The sequence below is a fragment of the Meriones unguiculatus genome, chromosome 4 (assembly GCF_030254825.1).
Source record: "Meriones unguiculatus strain TT.TT164.6M chromosome 4, Bangor_MerUng_6.1, whole genome shotgun sequence".
Taxonomy (NCBI): domain Eukaryota; kingdom Metazoa; phylum Chordata; class Mammalia; order Rodentia; family Muridae; genus Meriones; species Meriones unguiculatus.
The window spans coordinates 62,368,917-62,386,554 of NC_083352.1; the positions used below are offsets into that span (position 1 = coordinate 62,368,917).

At 42.4% G+C, this 17,638-nt stretch overlaps 1 protein-coding gene across 1 annotated transcript; it reads left to right on the plus strand.

Moving 5' to 3' along the window:
- The first annotated feature begins 15,312 nt into the window (after positions 1-15,312).
- Positions 15,313-16,361, plus strand: LOC110566373 (phosphoglycerate mutase 1-like). Its single transcript, XM_060381897.1, is given in 1 exon segment — positions 15,313-16,361. A coding segment is annotated over 1 exon segment (765 nt). The 5' UTR covers positions 15,313-15,334; the 3' UTR covers positions 16,100-16,361.
- The last annotated feature ends 1,277 nt before the right edge of the window (positions 16,362-17,638 follow it).

Sequence of the window (17,638 nt, forward strand, 5' to 3'; positions counted from 1 at the left end):
GAGATTCACTGAGGAAGACCCAAGAGTAAAATGTTGAATATTTGGCTGAATGAGTAGTTTTAATGTGTTGCAGATAAGACCTAGGGATCATGGCAGGTCTTAAAATTACATCTACAATGTAAGAACCAAAGTTGTTTTTCCCTTCAATGCTTTTTCTTTTGCTTTTCTGAAAATAGTGCATTTAGCAGGATGTACAATGTAACTTAATTTAGAAATAAAATTTAAAAATATATAATTTCTAGAGCATAAAATGTGATAAGAAGTAGCTGTAATCTGACTTAATCTAGAAAACGTCATGTAATTTAAAGAACAGAAATAATGGGCTGCAGGATGTCCTATTCTATTCATTTAAATGGGCTCCTTGTTGCTGATGAGCTTCAGTGGGGCTTTTCTTACCAAGGAGTGTCTGACCCTTCACTGCAGTCATGTTCATTCATTTAGCACAGTGATTTTCTGCAGTGGCTATTTTTCCTGTCATTCCTGCTTACTGCAGGACCAAAGAGAAACATCGCAGTGACCATGAATGTCACCTCGATCATCATCACTATACTGGGTAAATAGATTGAACCAAAACTTCTCACTGTTATATTGCTTCATTAAGGACAGATAGGAAATCTACTTATGGAAGCAGGTAAAAAGCACTCTGAAAATATAAATGCTTTGCTATCACACTGAGTAGATATAAGATTATAATTGTTATTCGTTTCTATGAAGAAGTGACTTGTTAATTTATGAGGTAGTTTTGTTATCACTACATCCTGGAACAAAATTTCTATTTATTTATTTTTATTTCATAATTGTTTTACCCCATTAAGTTTAATCTAAATGTTTTCAGGCATTTTTCTTTTTACAGAAAATATAGCAATTTTGTATAGCTCTTTATTTTCATATGTAATGAAATTTTCTTTTCTTCTTCAGCTAACCCACAGTTACCTCCAGATTAAAGAATATTTATCAAATCTTCTTTAATTTTCCTAGAAAATTGAGCTAGTGGATTTTCATTTCATGTCCTTAAATGCCTACCCAGATGTTTCTGAATCCTTCACTGTTTCTTTACTAATTTGCTTAGTGTAAAATATAATAGACTGAGGTGTTGTACTTTTATATGTGTATTTACTTTAATGCCCAGTTACATTTTCTTCTTTAGGAATCATTCATTGCTTCATACTACCCCTAATATTTATATCTTCTCAATTTTATTTTGTTTTACTCTTCAATAAATTCCCCAAACCTGTCAAAGCAAAATTTTGGCCATCGGGACTTTTGTATAGAATCTTTACAAAAATACAATTGATCCTAACATGACATATATTTATGTTTTTAATGTGTTTGTGTGGTGTTTTGTGCTCATGTATGTGTGGTATGTGCTTGTTGTCTGTGGAGATCAGAAGCCAGCACCAGATCCCCTGGAACTAGAGTTATAGGTGGTGATGTGCCTCCATGAAGTCCTGGGAATGAAACCCAGGTCCTCCAATGAATAAGTGCTGACTCATTTCTTTAGCCTCTGTTTTTATTTATTCTCTTCTGTTTATTTTTTAGACTGTATTTTAATTACATTTTCTATTCCCTTTCCTGCCCCGACCCGAGGGACCTAGTTATTCGTGGGGGCGAAGGGGGTCAATCCTGGGAAAGATGAGCGAGAGAGAGAAAGGACACAAGCAGACGGTTGCCGGTCAAGTGTCAGCTTTATTGAGCTTAGGTGTTTCTTTTAAAGCACGGCTCTGGCAGAGCCGGGGGAGAGGGGCGAGAAAAGGGGAGTAGTAGTGGAAAAATACCAAGGCCCTTGGTGGGGAGGTGGGAAGTTCCCAAGGCTAAGAAGATGGGTTAAAGAGTTACAAGGCCCAAAGATAACATCTGTGGTCACGGATGTGTCCCAAAGCAAACAGTTTCGGGAACAATGGATCGTAAGAAACTATGGCCTGCTGGCATCCGGTGCTTATCTGGCAGGCCAGGCTCTTAGGGAGGGTCCCAGGGCTTAGTTCCCAACACTTTCCTTCTTCCAATTTCTTACATATACCCTTCCTTACTCTCCTGCAAACTCATTACCTATTTTCCATCAATTGTTATTGTATGAATATTTAGATTTATATATACATGTATATTCCCAAATATAACCTGTTGCATGTAGTTAAAATGTTGTATGAGTGCCTTCTCCATGGGTGTATTATGTAATGCAGGCACTGTAGTATAGTTTCGCAGAATGTTGTAGAGTTTAAGATGAACACACAATTCATGATTAATCTTTCTTATAAAAGTTTACTCAATATTTTCTTGTATTCATCACCAAATTATAACATAGAATATAATATGTTGCTTCTGGCAATGAGTCAGTATCCTGCTGAGGCCCAAAGAATTTTCAAAACATGAACAAATTTTCTTCTATGATTCTGTTGAAAATAGTTTCTAGGCCTTGGAGCTGAGAATCTTCTTTTTCCTATATTCCTATATTCTTTTTATAGGAGGTTTTGTCTTTTAACTATGTCCTTTTATCTCTTTCTGGGGTGTTTTGTGTCAGGAATTTTTTAGAGTTAACGTTCTCTTTGACGGATGCGTCAGTTTCTTCCATTGTGTCTTCTCTACCTGAGATTCTTTACCACACCTCTTGTATTCTGTTGGTGATGCTTATCTCTGTAGTTCCTGTTCTCTTTTCTAAATTCTCTCTCTCTTGGATTTTTGTCAGTTTGTGCTTTCTTTGTTGTTTCCATTCCCATCTTCAGATCCTGAGCCATTTTATTGATTTCCTTCACCTGTTTGTGTTTTCCTGCATTTCTTTCTTTAAATGATTGTTCAATTCCTTGACCTGTTTGTTTGTATTTTCCTGTATTTCATTGAGTGGTTTATTAATTTCCTCTCTGCTGGCCTCTCTAAAGGCCTCAATCTGTTTGACTGTATCATCTTGTATTTCTTTACAGATTTTGTTTCCTCTGTCACCATCTTCATAAGCATAGATTTAAGGTCATTTGTGTGTATGTGTTTCAATTGTGTTGGGGTATCCAGGGCTGCTTACCTTGGATAACTGGGTTCTGGAGATGCCATATTGCTTTGGCTTTTGTTGATTGTTACGCTGACCTTTAGCCATCTGGTTGTCTCTGGCATTGGCTGGTAGTTTCTGGTGCCCACTGGGGTTGGAGGGGGCCTGAGAAGTTCTAGGCAGGAAGCTGGATGTTCTCAGGGGAGCCCTCCTCAGATTGGTGGGTGTGGGTCCTCCGATTGGCAGGTGGTTCTCAAGGAATTGCCAGCAGCTCTCCTCCTATGATCCTGTGGCCTAACTGGACTTGTCAGGAGCCCAGGGGCTCTTCTCTCATCAGGGAAAGTTCCTAAGACAGCTGCCCTGTCACTGTCTTTTTGCTCTGAGGTTAATGAGCTGCACTTGCCCAGACACTGTGCTCAGATACTCCTTGCTGAGTGCAGCCATCTCGGTGAACCACTGAGTCCAGATGTTTGGTCAGTCTCCCTAGGGAGAAGGCTTGAGCTTTAGAGTGGTGTCTGGGACTATTCCCATGATTCTCGGGCTTCAGGAGGCCTGAGGTTAGGGCTCCTGTCCCTGTATTCAGAAGGTTTTCACTGGCAGGTGAGAGCAGAGTGCAGGCAAGTCGCTATAAGCCGAGACTGCGCGATGGGAACCCAGGTACTCTTCTGGGCAATGGCGGTTGACCTGAGGTTGGTCCTGCTTGTTTCCCTCACTACGGGGTCTCCTCTCAACTTGGATACCCAGATGCTGGTGTTTGGGGGCCCACAGTTCAGTCTGGGGTGGTAAAAGCAGCTCACAGGCATGTGGCTAGGCCCTGGACACCGCATGCTGGCAGGAACCTGGGACCTTTTCTGGGCATTAGCCAGGTGACATGAGGTCAGATCCACTTGTTTCTCTTACCCCGGAGTATCCTCTCACTTGGGAAACACAGTTGCTGGTGTTTCAGGTTCCCACAGGTCGGCCTTTACCCAATGATGAAACCTTATTCTGGAGAGAACTTACACTGAGAAGCCCTATACTTCATAGAAATTGAAAATACAGCTTATATTTACATTAAGTAGTTATCTGGACAGCTACCATGTAAAGGCACAAGCAATCCCCTTCCATGGAATGGTGAGGAACTCAGGATTCCCAGTAAATATCAGCAGATCTCCATTCTCCAGTTCAGAGCTAGCAAAGGCAGATTCTCCCTAAGTGCTTGCTGCAGGAAAGTGGATTCCATAGTTTGAAGAAATAACAGTTAAAGTAATGTTTAACTTTATTTATTCTGTTTGTTTAGGTTTATCTTAATTTTATTTGTGTCTCTGTGTGTGGAATGGGTGGGTGTTTATGTTCATGTGTGGGAGGGTGCTCACAGAGGCCAGAGAGGGAGTTATGGATGGATCCCTAGGGGCTGAAGTAATAGGCAGTTCCCAGTGTGAGTGCACTGAACCAAGCATGGTTCTTCAAAAGAGAAATGAGCTCATGAGGGAGTCATCACGGCAGCAGAGACCCTGAGACTCGCACCTTCAACAAGCTGTGCAGCTAAACACGGGCAGCTTCTTTTATGTTAACCGAGTATTCAAGTCTGTCCTGAGCTCTAAAGGTTGAATCCAGGCCATTCATATTTTTTAAGAACCAGCATATCTTGTTTGGTGAGTGATGTGCCACTGTTTATCTTTCAGTTCTTTGGTAAGAGTTCGTGACTAATCCATTTTATCACATTTTGTGCATGATAATATGACAGAGCTCTCTCCTCCTGTGCATGTTTTTGTTTCGCCAACCAAATGGTAACCAATGTTAGCACTTTTCTACAGTCTTCCATATTGTCTCTGTGCTCATACAAGCCTGTACGTGCATCTCGAAGTGTTGCCTTTTGATATTTGAAAATAAATGTAATGATAGATAAAAATTAATGGATTGGAAAATAAGTTATGCAAAGATGTTTTACACAGAATTAATCTGACATCGTTGATTAATAATGCTATAGAATTCATGTTACAATTGATTAAAGCAATAATACTTCAAAACGTAAGTATTTAAGCTGGGGTGATTTTGGTAGTAACTATCCTAAGGCAAACATGCTGTGTAATTTGCTGCATAGTTTAATAGGGAAGGATATTTGCCTTTGTGAGATATATTTTAGATGAAGATTATTGTGTTGGTAGTTTTTGAGCTTTTTTATAGAGCATATATTACAGATTGTTTTTAATGTCAAGCTAATCCCCTTTTTGTCCCAATTCTCAATACATTACAATTGTGTTCAATTACTACTTTCTTGGTATGATTAATATCCATTTTATACTAGAATGTCATCCCTTCCATGACTGAAATGTCACAAAAAGACAGATTTGATTGCTGTAGATGAATTCTAAGAGAGCACTCAGGAAGAGTAAAATCCCTGTGTGAACTAGGAGTGTGTTTTGTGAACAAGGTCACTGCCGTTCTAAGGATCATGGTTTCAGGCCTTTGGGAATGTGCTAAGTGGACTCGTTGTGGGGAGGGAGTCAGGGTAGAGGCTCGGCAAGATGACAAATCTTCCCGTGGTCCTTGTTGATGGTGTGCACTGAGTACTGTCCACCATAGCATTCTCCCACCAAAGTTTTAAGCCAAAACATTGCTCCCATACAGATACTGCACCTACTGAGATGAACCAAACCTGGTTTCTCTTTATGTATATACAATAACCCTGCCTCTCTCCTTGTCTGTAGGATCGAGCTTCGCTTTGGGTAAATGCCCAGGAGTGACAGAGCATGGTCTTGAGGTAGATCAGTTTCAATTTTCTAAAAACCACCATGTTGATTTTCAAACTGGCTGGATAAGTTTGTCCTCCCACTAGCAGTTCCACATCCTTGCCAGCATGAGCTACAACTTGTGTTTTGTTTTGTTTTGTTTTGTTTTTTATCTCTGCCATCCTGATATGTGTAAGATGAAATCTGAGTTGTTTCAATTTGCATTTCCCTGATGGCTAAGGATGCTAAATATTTGAGTGCTGCTTAGCCATCTGATGGTCCTCCATTGAGAATTCTCTGTTTAGAACTGTATCCAGTTTACGAATTGAATTATTCAATTTGTTGATATCTATCTTCTTATGTTTTTTATATATTTTGAAAATTACCCCTTTGGCAGATGTGCAATTGGTAAAAATCTTTTCCCATTTCTGTAAGCTGCTGCTTTAGTCTACTGGCAATGTCCTTTGTATTTCAGTTTCATTGGGTCCCATTTATTACTTAATGATTTTAGTCTTTGTGCTATTGGTATTCTGTTCAGGAAGTTGTCTCTTATGTCAGTGCATTCAAGGATATTCCATACTTTTTATTCTATCAGGTTTAGTGTATCTGGTTTTATGTTGAGGTCTTAGATCCACTTGGACCTCAGTTTTGTGCAGGGTAAAATGCATTTATTTGCATCCTTTTACATGCCAACATACAGTTAGACTAGCACCCTGTGTTGAAGATGCTTTCTTTTTTCCATTGTATATTTCTGACTTTCTGGCCTTTTAATTTTAAGTTAAAAATTACCTGTCCAGCCCCAGCCATGCCAGTTCCTTGCCTGCTGGCTCCTTCTGAGACACATCCAGCAGAGATGATGCATGCTGTCTTCTAAGACCCACCACCCACAGTCCAGAGGAGACCTGCAGGGCCCCAAGAAAATCCAGGTCAGATACCTGCACTCTACCCAGCCACTCTGCTCTCTCGTGGGCCCACCTGATGCAAAACTAGCAGGTGAGTTGCAGGCTGTCCTCTGAGTCCCACCTCCCACATACCTGAGGGGGCCTCCAGCGCCCCAGGAACATTTGGCTTAGAGCTCCTCCCCACCAGTTCCCTGCCTGCCTGGTCCTCCAGTGGCATAGCCAACAGAGGTGAGCTGAGCTCCATTTTCAGGTCTCGAACAGTTTTATTCCTTTCCTTTTCCCATTTGACTATATCTTTCTGTATTTCTTTAAGGGATTTATTCAGTTCATTCACCTGTTTGATTGTATTTTCCTTTTTTTCATTCATTGTCCTCTTTTAAGGCCTCTATTGTTGGTTTAAAGTTCTTATGGAATGTATCCCATTTACCCTTGTTCATTCAAATGCTGATTTCTCTCCCCCACTATCTGGTTTCAATCCAGACATTGCATTGTGATACTTATGCTAAGCATCACCTGTCTCAAGTGTGTGTAAACATGCCACCATTTGTTCTCTGTATTGTCAATAAAACAACCAGCCAATGCTGAGCAATGGAGAAAATAGGGTGGAACATCCTTGTCCAGAGGGGAGGAGAAAGAAGTGAATGGGAGGAGTTCAGAGAGATGGAGAAGAGAGGACCTGGAAATATCAGGAGAGATGAGCTGGACCTAAGATATGTTTAAAAGCAAGTATAATGTGGGAAATCTGAATGTAAAGAAACTATGTGGGCTTGGAGGTTTAGGATGGAGGAATTATTGCCCAACATTGTGCTCTAGGTTAATTAAATAAATCCTAGTCTCTGTGTGGTGATTTGGGTATACAGCTGGTTTAGGAATAACCGCTTTTTAACTAAAGGTAAATCATAGTAAATATTAATATTCAACAACACCATCATTTTCATAACATCCTCTTTAAAATCGATTTCTTGCGCTTTAGGTATATTAGGGTATCCGGGGCTTGCTGAATTAGGACTGATAAGTACTTGTTGTTATTTCCCCCAGCGTTTTATTGCTCGCGTTCCCACCCTGACCTCTATCCATTTGGATGTCCCTGGTGTTATCAAACCTAGTGGTGCCTGATGGTAATTGGCCTCTAGGATTGTAGGTATAGCTGGATGGTAGCAGTCCTCTGGATTTCCTGGGCGGTAGCAGGCTTCTGCAGTTCTACAGGAAGAACTGGAAGTCTGTAACGGCTGCTGTTTTCTGGGATTACAGGTGGAGAGGGAGACAAAGAAATAGGGCTCGCTGGACTCTGTTGGTCTGTGATGGGTGCCAGCTTCTGCTTCTCCCTCATGGTCATTGCTGCTTCCTAACGGCAGCTGTTCCCCAGTGGCTGGATGGTTGCTGGTCCGCTATTCCAAGGTGGTTGCTGCCGTTCCCACATGGTTACCTGTCACAGAAGATAGTGGTGATGTGGCCGGGGAAGTGGCACCCATAATAAGGACCTTGAGCATGCAGGGGTGGGAGTTGGGGAGTGGGCGCCATGGCCCCGGGCAGAGCTTGCTGCTGTGGTTGGGTTTCATCAGGCCAGGGGCTGGAGGAAGGGCTCTCATGTGATGTCCCCAGATGGTCACCGAGGATGCAGGTGGACATGTGGCCCGGGAAGTGCACCGCCCCAAAGAAGGACCCTGGAGCATGCGGAGGGAGGACTGGGTGCCGGTGGCCCAGGGCAGAGCCTGCCTGGAGCCCCTTTGGCTGGGTTCCAGCAGGCCACGAGCTAGGGGAAGGGCTTTCACCTGCTGTTCCCAGGTAGTTGCTTGTCACAGAGGATGGGGATGGAGATGTGGCCTGAGAAGTGGCGAGCACCAGAAGAAGGACCCTGGGGCTTGCTAGGGGGGACTAGGTACCGGTGGCCAGGGCAGAGCACACCTCTGTGGCAGGGCTCTAGCAGGCCAGAAGCCTGGGAAAGGCTCTCACCTAATGTTCCCAGGAGATTGCTGGTCACTGAGGATGGGAGTGCAGATGTGGTCGGGGGAAGTAGTGTGCCCCTAAGAAGGACTCAAGAGCATGCTGGGGGAGGGGCTAACTGGACACCAGTGGTCCAGGGCAGAGTGCACCTCTGTGGCTAGGTTTCAGCAAGCCAAGAGCTGGGGCAGGTTACATTTTTAAATGCTTCTTTATATGTATTTCTGTCTATAAAAATTCTGGCTTATTCATGAAGTCTTAATGAAAGAATAACTAGTACTCAATATACTGGCAATTTTCATCCTTAATGAGAAATCATGAATTCAATTCATTTGAAAGACTCAAAGTACTTCTCTTGAAATACCCAGATCGCGAGTCCCCAAAAGACCAACAGGCTTTGAATCCGATGTAAAACACACGAGGGTCCTTTATTACAAACTCGAGCTGGGTGGCTGCCCTTACAAGAACAAAGGGGGAAGCGACCCCCAACTCCGGGGGAACAGGGTTTTTAAGGGGTCAAAACGCAAGCAGGGAAGTGTAGGTCTTGGCATTACAGGATTGGGTGAAAGGGTCTCTAGGGGAGCTGACCTTTAAAATGCTTGGTTTGCTTTTAGGCGCCAAAACTGCAAATGGTTAGGTCTGGCTACCTGGGGGACACCTGGCCACCCCCTCATACGTGCAGGTTAGGCTGTAGCAAGGGGGAGGGGGAGTTAACACATTCCATGGGCTTTCCTAGGGCCTACGTGACCCTAGTCACACTCTAATGTTAATCTGGGTAGGGGGCTGCTGCCGGACCTCTGCTCTGAAAGGACTGTGATTTCACCCCAGTCGCAGGAGTTAACTCTAAGTTTTAGAACCTTTCACTCTCTTCTTTTTTTTTCTTTTTCTTTTTCTTTTTTGAGACATGGTTTCTCTGTGTAGCCTTGCTGTCCTGGATTTCTTTGTAGACCAGGCTGGCCTTGAACTCAGAGATCCACCTGCCTCAGCCCCCCCAAGGGCTGGGACTAGAGGCGTGTGCCACCGCTGACTGGCTCTTCTCTCTTGTCTGATTAGCAAATATTGTTCTACAATTGTGATTTCTGACATGTCTCCAGCAATGGACATGACCTCAGTGTCGAGGGACTATTGAAAAGACGGAAATAAGCAGACAAAAGGCTCTGTTGGGAACCAGGGGTCCGGTGTGATCCCATTGATGTGATGGGATGTTGGGCCGCTGCACCTAAAAATTCCAGCAGGTTGATAACTGACAATTAACAAGGATCTGTGGTCAGTACCTACAGACAAGCCGGTTGATCTCAGTAGGTGCCGTCTCTGCAGGGAAGCAATGTTCCGGTGGACAGTTTTTAGCACACAGCATCAACATTAACACGTGAACCTTAACCCACGCTCTCAACAATGCAGCTACTTAGGATTCTCCCATAGGCCTGGAGCTATAGTCCTTGATATGGCAGTGACCCTATCCAGAAAAAAACGCCCGCTCAGGCTTTAGTACCCTCAGGGTTTCCTCTGCTCCCCATATATCCTCTTTCGGATTGTAATTCTCCTGTGATTGGTTTAAAGTGATCCACTTCGTCTTTTTTGTGACATGGCTTTATGGCATTATCAACATGGAACAAATGACACCGTCCCAGTGTGAAGTAGATGCTAACACACCAAGGCAGCAGTGGCCCGAAACAGTTGTAATACAATTATTGAGATTTAGGACAAAGAAGGGATTCGCTTGAATTTAACAATAATCTGCAACACATACTCTATAAAACCTCAAATACTATCAACACAATCTTCTTCATAGACAATACATCTCACAATATTTTTTAACATTTTTATTTTAACATTCTAAACTATAGTGCAAATTTTGCAACAGGTCTGTCTTCAGGTAATTATTTATAATATTGTCCTGATATTGTTTTAAAATACTATTGCTTTAATCAATTATAACATGATTTCAATACCATTATTAATAAATAATGTCAGAATAATTCTGTATGAAACATTTATGCATATCGTATTTTCCAAATAACTACTTAATATAAATCCAATAAGCTCACATAAAAGATTTATGGAATGTGACCCATTCTTCACAAATAAATAATGACCCAGGATATTCTTGTAGAAATTGTGTATGTAAATTCATCTATCCTCTCAGAAATTTATAATTTTTTTCAGATTATGTTTTTATTTAGAGAATTTATCCTGGAAGAAAATAAATGAGTCCAGAAAAGATGGAATTGAGGTTTTAGCACACAAGTGACATAACTTTTAAAGAATTAATTCTGAGAATCATATGAAAAGAGTTCTGTAAAAGTGAGGCAGCAGAGAGAAGGTTTGCTAGCTCTGAGAATGAAGTATTTCTGAAAGAACAGTCTACCTGTCCTACATTTACCAGTGAACAAGCCATATCTTCTTTCCCCTTCAGAATGGAACTTCTCTCAGAAGTTTAAATTTCACCTTCCAGAAGTCACTCTGTATTTAAAGGCAGCAGCCCCTCCCCAACTCTGAGAGAAAAGCAGGACTCAAAACTGGCTGCACACCTTGTCTGAGAAGAGATAGAGAACCACCACTACCACCAACAACAACAGAAAGATGTTTCTTTTCTGTGTTTCAGGCATCCGTTATTACAGGAGATGACGTGTGTCTTTACAGACCTCGGCGTGTGTCTGCAGTGACCTGCTGTATAGCTAACACAGCTGACTGGAAATTTAAATGCAGGCTAAACACCCCGGTGTCCGTTCGCATACTTAGTCACCCTTTCCTCTCTGCCAGAGATCACTTGTTAAAACACAATTGATGCATCTACTTGCTCTAATGGCCGAAGTCTAAGGGCTAACCCCAGCTGAAAGTATTTTTCACAGCAGATAAGCAATCTAGTTGCCTGGAGCCAAGAAGAAACGATGCCTGCCTCACCAGCGTCTCCACTGAGATGTTACTTTTGGCTTCCATGTTCCATTCTAAACTACCGTGATTTTTCGGTTTTGAAGAAAGACCCACGATTAGATTAGCTCACTAGTTTTGTTTTAACAGTAACATTGCTTCTTTTGAATTCATTATCAAAAGCATTGTGTATTCATACCTATTTATGACACCTTGGCACCGACTCTAATACCTTTGTTTTATCCTGAAGGCAGTTGACCTTGATTCTCCTACATCTTCCTTGTTGGCACTTTTAGGCCGAAAAGTAATCATATTAAAGGTTTGTTTACCAACCAATACTTTGTTATCTTATTTCTGCGAAGAACATACTGCACAAGACAGGGAGAGACACTGTGCTCTTTTGCAAATTTTACCCATATGTTTATCACCAGTCTCTACAAGAAATGCTAGTAAGAACTCAAATTGTGCCTCAATGTTCAGTGTGAATTTTCCATATCTTTCTATTTTTTATTGTCTTTCTCTTTCATCCTGGCACGATTTTCATGTATTTAGGTTGAATGCCACAGATTGTGAGGATTCAGAAATTACAGAAATGTAAGATGTAGGTCTAGTCCAGAGAGTGTTTTAAAATTTTATTATTTATTGTTAAATTAATAAATCCAGGGGGAGGGGCATAGAAGAAGAAAAGGGAGGGTGGGATTAGGAAGGGAGGGGGAGGGGGCTACAGCTGGGATACAAAGTGAATAAACTGTAATTAGTAAAAATAATTAAATAATTAAAAAATAAATCCATACTGCAGATAGCTTATCATAGAAAGAAACACATGCTGCTCATAAGAGTATTCTGACCCATGGCACACCAAGAACAGAAGTGCAGCAGGCTTCCAGGTCAAGGAAGCTAAAATGTACTGTTTCTTAAGATGTGTGGGATGGCTTCATAGTCTATTCTGATATAGAGACAGCAGTTTCAGGAAAAAAAAAAAAAATTTGTCAGAGGAGAACAGAGGACCCAGATCTAAAACCATGTAGCTGGGGGCATAGGATTCTGCAAACTTTAAAAGCTGCATTGTCTAGAGAGCAGTCTCTTCAAATTTTCCTTCAAATACTTGATATCTACCATAAGAGTTACAACAGATTCCTAATTCTCTCTGTCCACAAAATCAGTCCCAAGTGGATAAGAGACTTCAGTTTATGTACTGATAAGCTGAAACTGATAGAGATAAATAGCACCAAGGAACACAAAGAAGGAAAAGCAACAATATAAGATAATGCACAGACAGTTTCACTCAGAAAATAATGACAGGCAAATTGAATAGCATGCAGTCAAAACAACTCTGTGCATCCTAGGCAATAGAGTCAGGCTCCGGTCTCATGACAGAAACTGATCTCCAGTGCGGGCAAAACAGAATAGCAATTCACCATTTTTGTTATGTGAGTTCCTTAAACATGAGAAACAAAGTAAATCAAATTATCAGCCTACTAAAGCAAGAGAAATACCACACCTGTTTTAGAAAATGTCATCATTGCTGACATGTGGTTTCTAATTCATGTATATATGTGATCTATTATCTGAGAAAGGAGGTGTGTCCTCACACAGACACATATACACACACTGAGACACACAGAGGGAAGGAGGGAAAGAAAGAGACAGAGAGAGAGAGCACAGGGGTCCCTTCATCATTGACAATGATTCCCCTAGTCCTTCATTGATTACAATTTGGTGTCTCCATGTTTCTATATGAAAATAGAAAGACTTAAAATTCCATCAAATTTTGACTTCTTCCTTTCCAATTTGTATCCCCTTGATCGCCTTTAGTTGTTTTATTGTTCTGGCTAGGACTTCCAGTACTATATTTAAGAGATACCGAGAGACTGGGCAGCCTTATCTTGTCCCTGATTTCAGGGGAATTGATTTAGGTTTCTCTCCATTTAGTTTGATGTTGGCTATAGGCTTGCTGTATATTGTCTTTACTATGTTTAGGTATGTGCTTTGTATTCCTGATCTCTCCAAGACTTTAAACATGAATGAGTGTTGGAATTTGTCAAATGCTCTTTCAGCATCTAAGGAGATGATCATGTGGGGTTTTTTTCTTTCAGTTTGTTTATATGTTGGGTTACACTGGTGGACTTTCATATATCGAACCACCCTTGCATGCCTAGGATGAAGCCTACTTAGTCATGGTGGATGGTATCTTTTATGTGTTCTTGGATTCAGATTGTGAGTATTTTATTGAGTATTTTTGCATCAATGTATAAGAAAAATTGGTCTGAAATTCTCTTTCTTTGTTGAGTCTTTGTGTAGTTTAGATATCAAGGTGACTGTGGCCTAGTAGAATGAGTTCAGTAATGTTCCTTCTGTTTCTATTTTGTGGACTAGTTTGAAGAGTATTGGTGCTAGCTCTTCTTTGAAGGTCTGGTAGAATTCTTCACTGAACCTATCTGACCATGGGCTTTTATTTTGGTTGGGAGGCTTTTGATGACAGCTTCTATTACTTAGGAGATATACGACTATTTCATTTCTTTACCTGATCTTGCTTCAACTTTGGTAAGTGAAATCTATCAAGAAAAACATCCATTTCATTTAGATTTTCAAATTTTGTTGCATATAGGCTTTTGGAGTAAGACCTAATTATTCTTTGTATTTCCTCAGTGTCTGCTGTTATGTCTCCCTTTTGTTTTCTTATTTTTTATTTTATTATTTTTTACAATTTATTTACTTTGTATTCCGATTGTAGTCTCCTCCCTCTCTCGTCCCCTTCTATGCCCCTCCTGTAGTCCACTGAAAAGGGGGAGTCCTCCTTCCCTACTATCTGACCCTAGCCTATCAAGTCTCATCAGGACACCCTGGATCCTCTTCCTCTGTGACCTGGTAAGGATACCCCACCAGGGGGAAGTGAGCAAAAAGCAGACAACTGAGGCAGAGACTGCTCTTACTCTGCTCATTAGGCAACTCTTTTGGAGACTGAGCTGCCAAGGGCTATATTGGAACAGGGGTCCAGCTCCTCTCCATGCATGGTCCCTTATTGATGCATCAGTCTCTGCAGGTCCCTCTGGGCCCAGATATTTTGGCTTTGTTGGTTTCCTTGTGGAGCCCCTGTCCCCTTCAATTCCTTCTATCCCTCTCTTCTTAGATAAGACCCCCTGCATTTTTTATTTTGTTGATTTGGATAGTGTCTCTCTGCCATTTAGTTAGTGGTTTATGGTTAATGGCTAATGGTTTATCTAGCTTTAAATTAACCATTTAGTTAATGGTTAATGGCTAATGGCTAATGGTTTATCTAGCTTTGATTTTCTCAAAGAACCAGTTCTCAGGCTGATGGTACATCTCCATCAAAGCACATGACTCACCTGATCCCAGCTTTTCTGTAAATGTGTCTATTGCTTCTTCATTCCCTTCTTCAGTCAGGTCAATCCTAAAGCTGTGCAGATGGCAGCAGAGGTATGTATTGATATCTGGACTTCTGTTAGAATACATGAGTCAACAATAGAAGAAAATACTCATAAGGAGGCACTTAGACAGCTTCACAACAGGTGAGGAATCTTGCCACCTAGTCTAATGACCTGAACTTGATCACCAGAACCAACATGGTGGGAAGAGAGAACCAACAAGTTGCCTTATAACCTCCACACTCATGCTATGGCATAAGCATATTCTCCCAAATAATTTAACAGAAAGAAAAATATAAATATCAGCCTGTTTCTGTACATTTATATCAGCATTATCGTGTATGTGTACAAGGAGCTCAGGAATCTGTCTCCATCTCCCTGGTCTTGAAAGCTCATACTATCCTGTTCAGTTATTTTTTTAAATTTTATATACATGAGGTTTTTATTTTTGTTTGTTTGTTTTTGATGTTGTTTGTTTTGCCTGCATATATGTGTGTGCATGGTGCATGAAAAGGCCAGAAGAGGTTGCTGCTGCATCCTCCGCCTGTCACCATGGCTGCTTACAAGCTGGTGCTGATCCGGCATTGCGAGAGCGCTTGGAACCTGGAGAACCGCTTCAGCGGCTGGTACGACGCCGACCTGAGCCCGGCAGGCCACGAGGAGGCGAAGCGCGGCGGGCAGGCGTTGCGAGATGCTGGCTATGAGTTTGACATCTGCTTCACCTCTGTGCAGAAGAGAGCCATCCGGACCCTCTGGACCGTCCTGGATGCCATTGACCAGATGTGGCTGCCAGTGGTCAGGACCTGGCGCCTCAATGAGAGACACTACGGGGGTCTGACTGGTCTCAATAAAGCAGAAACTGCTGCTAAGCATGGTGAGGCGCAGGTAAAGATCTGGCGGTGATCTTACGATGTCCCGCCACCTCCGATGGAGCCTGATCACCCCTTCTACAGTAACATCAGTAAGGATCGCAGGTACGCGGACCTTACTGAGGACCAGCTGCCCTCCTGTGAGAGCCTGAAGGACACAATTGCCAGAGCACTGCCCTTCTGGAATGAAGAAATTGTGCCCCAGATCAAGGAAGGCAAAAGGGTCTTGATTGCCGCCCATGGCAACAGCCTTCGGGGCATTGTCAAGCATCTGGAAGGTCTCTCAGAAGAGGCCATCATGGAGCTGAACCTGCCAACTGGCATTCCCATCGTCTATAAACTGGACAAGAACTTGAAGCCCATCAAGCCCATGCAGTTCCTGGGAGATGAGGAGACCGTTCGCAAAGCCATGGAAGCTGTGGCTGCTCAGGGCAAGGTCAAGAAGTGAGGGCGAGGAGGCAGACTCCTACTCCGACAACATCCTCCCTGCCTGTTCCTGCCTCCCGCACCCTTCCCCAACCCATCACACTGACTCATCGTTAGGCTCTTAGCTGCAGATGGGGACCCGTGGCTCCCATTCTAATTTTAGTATTTATCCCCTGCACCCACTCCCTTCATAGGATCTAGTCAGAATAACACCTCTGGGGGTGCAGGTTCTTGGTCCACATCCAGGGATGGCTGCTCTTGCCAGGAGAGTTGAGAGGTAGTAATTATAGTCCTTTGTTTACTAAGGGTCTGCTAAGGAAGAGGTTGGGGGGACCATGCTGTGGTGTGACCCACGAGAAGCTGTGGCCTAGTTTTGTCCCTGGAACCTGTCCTGCACTCTTCCGCAGTTAGGTGACTGGGGGCTATAGTCAGTCATTCCAGTGGAGGGTGATTTAAAAGATACTACTTCCTCTCTGGCCCTAAAGGAACTGCTAGCCCCAGAAGGTTGGGATCAATTTTGTCAAGTCTATGTGTTACATTTACTTTTACAAAAAAAAAGAGGTACATACATATGTACACACACACACACACACACACACACACATATATATATCAGCACACAGAAGCCCCTCTGAAGTTTCTAGTGGTGGTTGAAACAGTCACTAAAAAATAAGCAGCCATTCCTCATGTCAAATGGGGTAACTCTGTCAAGGGGCAGGAGTACCCTCGCTGTGTTTGGATCCCGTTGCCTTGTTTGTAGAGGTGAAGGGCCCCTTGATCATGTCCAAGTTTTCGTCTTTGACTATCTGAATCATGTTCCAGCTGCTTGACCCTACCATGTGGGTTGAGAACTAAATCTCTTTCCAGATCAGTATAATAAAGGAGTGATGTGCAATAAAAAAAAAAAAAAAGAAAAGAAAAGGCCAGAAGAAGGTACTGGGTCCTGTGCACCTGGAGTTACAGATGGCTGTGAGCTGACAGGTGGGTTCTAGGAACTGAACTTGGGAACTGAACCTCTAAGCTTCTCTTCAGCACCATGCTCACTTTTTCATTCAGATTCTAGAGACCACACTTAGTCAGTCCTGTTGTATAAAAGCCTTTTCCTGGAGACAGACAACAAACACTGTCTACTTCCCAGAAAGGGACTCAGGACAGACCAAAGGAAAGATTGCACCAAGTTTCATCTTGATGAATCAGTGAGTTGCGAGTTGCTGTCAGAATTGCTAACTGGAATATAGATGAGGTTTCACTTACAGGTGCAGAGATGACTCAAAATCGGCTGTGTCCAGAAAGTACACACTAGCCAAGTGTGGCAGTGTACATTTTAGATCTCAGCACTCAGGAAGCAGAGGGATCTCTATGAGTTTGGGGCCAGACTAGTCCACAAAGTAGGCTCCAACATAGACTGAAGACCAGCTGAGACATCAGCATTGTGAGACATCAGCCCAGGCGAGCCAGGGCTGCATAAACTATCTCAAACAAACCGACATAAAAAGAAGTAGAAAGAAAAATGGAAAAAATAATCCAGGTTGGGGGGGGGGCTACAGTAACATAGCTGGTG